The sequence below is a fragment of the Belonocnema kinseyi genome, chromosome 1 (assembly GCF_010883055.1).
Source record: "Belonocnema kinseyi isolate 2016_QV_RU_SX_M_011 chromosome 1, B_treatae_v1, whole genome shotgun sequence".
NCBI lineage: Eukaryota > Metazoa > Arthropoda > Insecta > Hymenoptera > Cynipidae > Belonocnema > Belonocnema kinseyi.
In genome coordinates, this window is record NC_046657.1 from 111,286,504 (window position 1) to 111,296,418 (window position 9,915).

The 9,915-nt window shown below is 31.9% G+C and overlaps 1 protein-coding gene across 2 annotated transcripts in view; it reads left to right on the plus strand.

The window, feature by feature from the left end:
• Positions 1–9,915, plus strand: part of LOC117169053 (sushi, von Willebrand factor type A, EGF and pentraxin domain-containing protein 1-like) — a 98,202-nt gene that overhangs the window by 43,421 nt on the left and 44,866 nt on the right. For both annotated transcript variants that reach the window (XM_033355155.1, XM_033355164.1), the window contains exons 3-4: positions 4,653–4,908; positions 8,769–8,960. In XM_033355155.1, coding sequence (XP_033211046.1) covers positions 4,653–4,908; positions 8,769–8,960 — 448 coding nt within the window. The remainder of the gene's footprint in view (positions 1–4,652; positions 4,909–8,768; positions 8,961–9,915) is intronic.

The window sequence follows — 9,915 nt, forward strand, 5'->3', positions numbered from 1 at the left end:
GTAAATTACATTATTCATCTTTTATCACGAGTAAACTTTTCCAATAGGTTTGATCGAAATCAATTTAGTTTTTATACACAATACTATACAATCAACACTTGAGACCCCTATCTTTGAAGGGCTGTTTCACCCCCTTAAATTATTTTTCCGCAGATATGAAAAAATACGTGTCGCTTAGTTTTTCGAGCACTACGGCATATTTAAGGGAGAATCAAATCGGCGAGGGACACCTGAAAGACTTTCCTTGTCAGTCGTTGGCATTGGAACTAGTGTTTGAAAGAAAAGTGGACCTCTATAAATGGGTTCTCCAGCATGAATTTTTGGATCCCTATGAATAAGCTCTCTAGGATGAATGTTTGGAACCCTGTGAATAAGCTCTCCAGTACGAATGTTGGATCCCCATCAGGCTCTCCAGTGTATATACTTGCGAATTCCGACGAATGCATAAACAGAATATAGAGTTCCTAAACAACGATTGACATAAATGAACCTGCACTTGCCGCGTTTCACGATCGTGTTTAGTAGGGAATTTTCACATCATAAGTACCTGTGGTTAGAGGGTGGGCCTTTAAACAAACAAATAATAATAATAATAGCCTCGGGGGCTCAGTTGCTTAGGCGTTCAAACTTCATGTTAAGAGATCCGGGACTCGATCCCTGAGCCTGTACCTCTGGCAATTTTTCTATGTACCTCCCCCGAGGTTTTGGTGGTTCGGATCTTATCTTGAGCTACAGGTCTCCTCATCGTGCACTTGGCTACAACCTAGGCCGTGCATGAGAAAAATATAGGCTTTTTCCAATATGTCAAATTACGCACACTGCTCTTATCAGATCACTTGATTGCAATATAAAAAAAGCACGTGACTGATGATACCATAGAAAATAAAGGAAAATCAAATAAAATAAAAGGAAATGAAATAAATGTGAATGCGAGTATGCTCGCAATTTCTGCTTACTTTATAATTTATAATGCTTGCTTTGAATCCTGTATCTTTGTCGCTTGATTGCGAAGAAGCATCGCTTTTAAAAACTGCTTCTTCATCATCAGGATATTGAATGTTATCAATCAGTTTTCTGCTTTTGTAAGAAATACAGCAACAGAACCAACATAGAACATTATTGCGGGCGATGCTTTTTCAAAAAGCAGAGAATAAGAATTTGCTTCATCTGTAGGCTACTATTGTCTTCCTACTGTTTCTAATGTGAGTTACTTGTCGCAAATCATAAAGCAAGTTTCCCTTAAGCAAGCCTTTTGCTATCTCTACAACAACGGGGCGAAATTTTCGACAGCAGAAAATAAGTAAAAAAGAGTATGAGCGAAAATCTTAATGGGACTAAACCAAGTTTCCCTTAAGCAAGCCCGTTGCTATCTCTACAACAGCGGACGAGATTTTCACCCTAACTTTTCAGATGTACCTCTTTTTTTAAGATCTGCGAATTGATTGAACAAGAGCCTCAGTCAGTGTAAATACTATCTAGCAATAGTTTTCAGTAGATTAGAGTGAGAGAAAAATTGTTTATAATGTTTTAAACAAATTAATCAACAAAAGGCATTTTTTGTGATTCGCAATTATTAGTTTTTAGAAATTCACAGTTTTTATATAGAACATGAGAGGAATGTATGCCTGGTTATGATTATTTAAAAATATCTGCTGCTTGGCAGCATTATTTAAACAATTTTTAAAAACAAATACACAGTTTTCGTATGTCACAGTGAATAGGCTCTATTTTTTTGCAGAATCGACCAAAAATGTCTTGCCAATGACTCCTTGTTGTCATCTTTTTTCAAATCAACAACAACTGGTAATTAATTAAATAATATTTATAAAATAATTCACTTTTTTAATATGATTCCACGAATAGGGCCAATTTTTTCTTGCGAAACCCACTAAAGATGTATCGTTAGTGACTCCTAGCTGTAATTTTGTTCAAATTGATAAAAAATATTAATTTTTTAAACAATTTTTTATAATTAAATACACATTTTGACCATTTTTCCAAGAATTGGCTCCATTTTCCTAGCGAAATAAAGTAAAAATGCATTTCCAATGACTTTTTGCCATGATTCTTTGCCAACGAATAAGAAAAGTTAATTATTTACATAATTTTCATAGACAAATGTACATTTTTGTAACTTTTGCAAGAATATGTTTATTTTTTTGTGGAGCAAGCTAGAAATGTCTTACCAATGACTCCTTGTTGCCTTGTTTGTCCAATTAACAAGAACTGTTAATTATTTAAACAATATTATAATTCCTGTTTCGAATGATTGGCAGCAAGCCCGTGAAATCACTTACCAAGAACATAGCGTACTTACTGATGAATTGACTTTTATTCAGAGTCATACTTCGCCACTGTCGACAATATTGTGGATAAAATGTACCACGCAGCTTCATTTTTATTTGCAATTACTGTTCTTCAGATAATTGGTTTGCACTTTTTATGTCATCCATTATCGCATCGATCTTACTACTACTTTGGTTCGAGTCACTATTCCAAATGATTTTACATAAAGTTGAATTACTAATTCTGTAATTCATTTTTGCATCCACAAATTTTAGAAAAAGGAATAGGAATCAGGAAAACATGTTGTATATTCGGTTAGAATAAATGATCAGTTGACATTTGGAGTACGAAACGTGATGACAAAACAATTGAGTGCAAGTGGCGCGCTTCGTGTACAAAACTACCGTCAATTTTTTTCCGAAAAACTGTAAAAACAATTGAGAGTAGATGACGCGCCAATTTCAGTTGATGTTTTAAAACAAGGTTCAGGAAAAACCAACACTGGTAATGTTGCTCGCTCTTAATTCGCCCAAGCTCAGGGTGTAGCGATACACACTGCGTTAGGTGAAAAATTGATCATCATGTTGTATACGATCTTGCAAGTGTTAACTTGTGGTAGGATGATCGACTGTGAACAATTCAAAACATTTTGTTCAAAAACTGAAAAGCTTTGTGTGACATTATATGGTTGGTATCCAATGCCACCATCACTCCATAAAGTTCTCATTCGTGGTGCCGAGCTCATCAGATCCTTCGATGTACCTTTCGGCTGGCCACAAAAAGTGCTTTTGGCTACACTGTGACTCTAAAATTATAAAAAATCGGATTGAAGGTCAATCGAAATTCAAGGTCAATTATTATATGAAGGCGACAAATTCGTCCTTGATCGTGGTTTTCGAGATGCGAAATAAGTATATTTAAACAAAATATTTTAACACATTACTTGGAAATTATATATCGCAGATATTTCATTGATTGCAGACCAAGAAGTGTGAGTATCAGGAATTAAAATATATGCTTTTGAATGTGGCAATGGTCGAAAAACTGTTGGCTGCTGTTCCCATATATATATATATATAGCAGCCACCATTTATTACTTATCACACGCGAGGTATTTGTCGAAATACATCAGGCCTGCTGAAATTATCAGTAAATTGTTTGCACAAAACAGGCTGAATTCCATGATAGACGAAGACAGTGACGAATATTACCTGCGTAGGATATTAGAGTAACATGTATTATTGAAATCATACTTACTTTATTGATTTATAAGCTAAAAATAGAGTTGGCTGCTCTTCTCATGGAATTGCAAACATAATAAGGCTATCATTTTTCATTTATTTTTGTGTAAACTGTGAAATAATCTTTGAATCTTATTCCAAGAAATATTTGTTTTTTACCTGGGATATGAGTATATTACAGAAAAAATGGCGATATAGGCACAAAAAATGGTTACTAAATTACTTTAATTTTTTTTATACCCTTCTTGTATAAGGAATTGATTGCTATTTTTAGTTTCCTTTATACCCTCTATGCCATATATTCCAGCCATCAAAATCGATCCAGCCTGTTTTGAGAAATGGAAGTTTGTTGATTTTTCAAAATTTATTTATAACTTTTGTAGACATTTTTTTAAGTTGGCACTTGGGGTAAATTAGTACTATAATGATAGGTATTTACCCCCAAAATATGAACCATAAACAAGCGCGGGGCTTCACCCATGCTTACTCGGGTACGGCCTTTTACTAATCAATTTTTCGTGAAAATCTTTCAAATAAACTTTTTTTACGAAGAAGGTATCTATTTCATTTGCGCTAGAAAATTAATCTTTTCCAGATGAAAATTTACTGATTTTGTTGAAAACTTGTATTTTTTAGCCGAAATTTAAATTATTTTGGTAGAAAATACATGTTAAAGGGTTGTAAATTCAACTTTTTTCAAAAGTTCGTCTTTATGACTTCAAAACTCAACATTTTGGATAAGATGTTTTTCATTGGTTGAAAAATCGTTCTTGGTTAAAAATTCAACTCTTCTGTTAAAAAGTTTTATTTTTTATTCAATTTAACAAGTTTTTTATAAAAAATTTAAAACTTTTTGGTTAGAATATCTCTTTCTCTTGGTTGAAAAATAATTATTTTAACTGAAAATGTAAAAATAAAATCTTTAATTATTACAACTTAATCAACTGCAACTCAATTCTTCATTATGTGTGTGAATTTGGCAACATTCCTTTCTTCGAGTTTTTCAACTTACCCAATCAGCACTGGTGGAAAGTGACAACAATGCTTTAGAGGTTTTCGTGTCACACTTATTTGTTAGAGAAAGATTCATTTTAAATTATTGTATAAACAATCTTTCAATTGCAGGATATTCTTCAGGAAGGGCGAAATGATACAAAAAAGGCAGTTTTTTTAATAACGGATGGTTTCAGTAATGGAGGGGATCCAAGAATGGCTGCAAGACTTTTAAAGGAAAGTGGAGCAACTGTTTTCACTTTTGGCATTCGTACAGGAAATGTCGAAGAACTTTATGACATTGCAAGTGAACCTGGATATATTTACAGTTATCTGCTTGATAGTTTTCCGGAATTCGAGGCTCTGGCTCGAAGAGCTCTTCATCGAGGTAATAAAAAAAGTTAATTTTTGGACCAAATAAGTTGTTCTTTTTTTAGAAAAGTAATTATTTTCGAGAAATACTTGGATTCATTAAAAAAAACCTATAATCAATGAAGCGACTATTCATAGAAGTTGTCTGATAGCTTAGGAATTGTTTAAAAATTTATTGAATTCGTTATAAGCAAATAAGTGACTGATAATGGATCCATGGGTATTATTAGTGCATTGTCAATTGATTTGCAATAAATTTGAACAATTTAGTGACTAAAACCTTTTTTTAATTGAATTCATGAAAGATAATAAAAATTTAATATTTTATAAAGATATTTGATAAATAATTATCCACAGCAGGTATTTATGATGGAATAGATCAGATTTTTTCTATTGAATTGGGCAAACATTATACAACAATTTTATTTTTTTCTGATATTCACTCATCCAATAACAATTGATGATTTTTTTAAATTTAATTGACAAATACACTGTCTGGATATTTTTAGAAGTGAAACCTTGGAATTTTTAACGTAACGAAGTGTAAATTACTCATTTCCAGAGTTTTAAGAAGCTCACATCGCAATCAACAATTTCCATTGATAACAACAATTGTTTATGCAAATTTTAATTATCTTAGGTGTTTTTTAAGAAAAGTTGTGTTTCTTTAAGGTTTTATCAGACTGTTATTTAGTAATGGCTCGTTGCCATCGATCGATAATAATTATTGATGATTGTTTAAAAAGCTTAATTGACAACTGCATTTTTCAAATATTTCTTAAGGTAAAACCTTGGTTTATACAACGTAACCAACTGTTAGAAACCGATTTTAAAACTTTTTTAAGAAAACTCGTAAAAAATCAACTATTGTTATTATCATTTATAATTTGACAGAAAAAAAATATTCGTGTTTGTCAACAATGATTAAGTTAATTTTAAGTACCCTCAAGAAAACCCGAATTTTTAGCTTACAAATGTATGAGAGGACAAAAATTTGTCTATAGAATTATTTATACACATAACTATATTGGATCGTTATCAACCTTTCTAAAAGCAAGTTAACAACTTAATTCATAGCAGTTGATTACGTTAAATAAAAAAGCTTTTAGCTTTATACAAAACCAGAAAATACATTTATTAATTAAGTTTGTGTAAAAAATAAAACATTTTTATCGACTACATTGTCACGTGAACTCCCTAAAGTTCTAGAAGTTCATTATTTGCACTTCGTTACGTTTAAAAACTAAGTGTTTTGTCCGTATCAGCAGAAAAAACTTGATTTATTTCATCAGAAATACCTGCTGTGGATAATTGTTTTTTAAATCTGTTTATGAAATAACAAACTATTTATAATCTTACTTGAGTTCAATATAAAAATCGTTATGTCCGCAAATTGTTCAAATTTAGTTTGAATCAATTGATGAATAACTGAAAGTTGCTTTATAGATTCCAGGTATTTCGGATTGCATTAAAGTCGAGATTAAAGTATTTATAGATAATCGGTACTCATCTAAAAAAAAATTATTTTTCTATTTTATTATTGAATAAAAAAAACGTCTTTCAAAATCGTCCATGGTAGATTTTTGCATCATTTCATTACCTTTAACTTTTAAAAAATCGTTAAAAGAGGTTGAGAAATTAGATTTGAATATCAATTTGTCCACAGAAATTTTTTATGGCCCATTATTCTTAGGCAAAACTACATACTGTGGTTAATTTTCGTTTATTTGGAAATAAGAGCAAGGAAAGTAGACGGAATCCGGGATTTGAGATTGTGGCGGGGAAAGTTGGAGAAATTAAAGGAGTGACGGGAAGGGAAGAGATGAAAAATGAAGAAAGGGGAAGTAGTGGAAGTAGTGGAAGTAGAGGGTAATGTGAGGAGGGTAAATGATGGGAAATGATGAGAATGGGAGTAGGAGAAGTGATGGTAAATCAGTGGAGGGGAAGTATCTGAAATGAGGTTAATGAGGGGTGGAGAAGTGACCGAAGTGAGCCGAGTGCTAGTAGGGTAGTACGGAAGAGTAGGAGTGGGAAGTAAGTGGAGGGGAAGTAGATGAGAGGAGCAGTATCGATTACAGATGTTTGGGAAGGAAGGGAAGCGAAGGTTGAAGTTTGGGAAGGGAAACTAGGGGAAGTAGGGAAAGTAGGGGTTGAAAAGTCTAGGAGGGGCGGATTGGGCGACTAAACTAACGTCTTAATGACCTACGCAACACATTTTCTTTAATTTGATTTTTATATTTTTAACCCGTTTTTCCAAAAATGTCTGATCTTATTTTCTTCATACTACTTAATAATTTTCTGTTCGAGAGCAAATAATAAAATCTATGTGCTTTACATAAATTCTATAAAAAAATGTTTTCTTTTGTGATTTTTTTCTATTTTTTGTTTAAACTGTTATTTATTTAATATTCAATGCAATTTTGTTTTCTTTAAGTAATAAAAATTGCGTTTAAAAATCTACCTATTTAAAAATAATATTTGAAATTGATTCTATCGGATTTATAATTCATTTGAAACATTTTCAGTATTATCATTAATTAAGGGACATGTAAATTATTCTAGGCCCCAATATATTTATAAATAGGATTGTTTTTGCTAGCGAAGAGTAGTAAAAATAAGAATAAAAAAAATTGTTCACTTAAAATTGTTTTCAAATTCTGCTTTTTTCTATTGAGATAGATTCACAATGTTTTGGAAAAAGTTGAATATGTCTAACATTAAATGTATTGAGCTTAAATCAAAGATAGATGCTGTTATTTTTGTTAATGGAACAAATATTCGTATTTTAAGTGTTGGAAAATCGCAAAAAATATATAAAATTTCAAAATCACGAAAAATTCTTCGATCTAAGCTGAAAAATCTAGGTTCGACATTTTCAAATTTTTCCAAAAAAGTGTGCATTTAACTCAACCGAAAAAATAAACATGCTTCTTGTATATTTAAAAAAATTATCAATCGAACTCCTTTTTAATTTCTGTGCTTGCTACAATTCTACATACGAACATTTTTCTATTACTATTTAACAAAAATTCATTTTCTTTTCAATTTTAGAATTCAAAGCACAAAAGAAGAGATTAAGCGATGACTGAAAAATTTCGAAAACTTAAATGCAGAAGACTGGAAAATTCCCTAAATCGGAATATTGCAAAAAAATTTAAACTTAAAGTTTTATAACATACTATTATATTCTATATCATATATCATTGAATTGAATTATTATATTATTATATAACATTGTAAGATATCCGAGAAAGGGAAATTTCCGAAGCTAGACAATTAAAATATTGTTAAATAATAAATCAAATAAAAAACTTTTATTTGATGAACACATTTGTAATTTAATTCATTATTTCATTATTTATTTATTATAAGAAATATTTTTACTTTGTTAGATTCTAGAATTTTATAATTAAAAATCTTTTTGTGTCCGTAATTTTGCATTGCCGGATATTTTCTGCCATTTGAATATGTCAAAAATTTATGACCAGAAATTCTGAAATTCGTTAATATTAAGAACTGTCGGGAATTTTTCAATTCGGAAAATTTAAATGGACAGTTATTGTTAATTTTACAGTTTACGGTATTTTATTTTTATTTTTCAGTCGTCTCGATACTAACCAACTCAAATTTTTCCCCTTTTGCGGATGCCATCTAAAAATTTTTTTACCTGGGTCCAAACAGTTTAATTAATTTCAATTCTTTATTTTCATGATTCCAAAAATCTATAAAATCAATAATAAAATGGATATAATGAATTGAAACTTTATTTTTCAAAAGAAAATTTTTAAAAACTTATTGTTGTTTCTCTAAAAAGTTGAATTAAATAGTAAAAAATATATATTTAAGAAATTCGACCTACATTAACATTTTTTTTAGATTTGAAGGCGGGAAAATACGTGCCAGTAAGGGGAGCAAAAGATTGTGACTCACTCTGTGAGAGAAAAATTAATGAAACTGATGGTTGCTGTGATGAATTGGCAACTTGCACTTGTGGCACTGCAACAGGGCATTATTCATGCTTATGTCCTTTAGGATATTTTGGCTCTGGATTAAAAGGATCTTGTCAAGGTAATAATAGTATATTATTCAAAAAGGGAAAGAAATTTGACTTTTTGCGTTGAATGTGATATGTGCAGTACGAGTCGCATGCGAGCATTTAGACGAGCCGTAGGCCAGCGCAAGCATGAGCCGCAGACGAGTGCGCACGCGCCCGTGGAAACCCTTTACTGTACACATCACACGACGCGAAAGTCAAATTTCGCGCCCTTGTTGCATTCGATATTTTTTATAATATAAAACTTCTCAAAAGGACCCCGCACTAAATGTATGGGAAAATGGCTTTCGGTGGATTTAGCTGAAACTTTGTAATTTTTAAGGTTATAAGTGCCGGATGAAATATCCGTAAAAAAAATCCAAAAAAAATGGACAGTTTTAGCGCTATGCAGCGCTAAGCGCTCAAGATCAGTGAATAAAACGAATTACAACATATTTTGTTACAAAAGCGATGACAACATAGAAATTACGGTTCAGATCGTGGTCTGTCATATTTACGCCTACACCGTTGACTCATATAGCGCGCTTCTCAAAACGATCAAACGCTAAGCGCCCAAGATTTTAACTTGACTAATTCATCACTTTTTTAAAGGCAGAAATGGTACCCAAAGTAACATTAGTAACTAGTGCGTATTATTATTATTATTACACCATAAAGCCATTTGCCTTTCGGGGTAGGCATAACTCACTCGGTAGGAGAAAGGAGTAGTGTGTGGAAGGGATAGAGATTTTTCAGATTGATCCAGAATTCTCGTGCTATTTAAGTAAATAACACGTTCGTTCCGCAACACTGATCCGACCCAGGTTGCTGATCAATCTCTCTAGCAATCACCCCGAGCGAAGAACCTCACGAAGTCGTTATGTAAGATTCCCCACTTGGGTCCATTAGTAGCCAAGGTCTTTGGTTTCAGGCGTCATTCACTCTACTGACACTCTTTTTATTAACTATTTGCCGCCATACTTTCCTGTC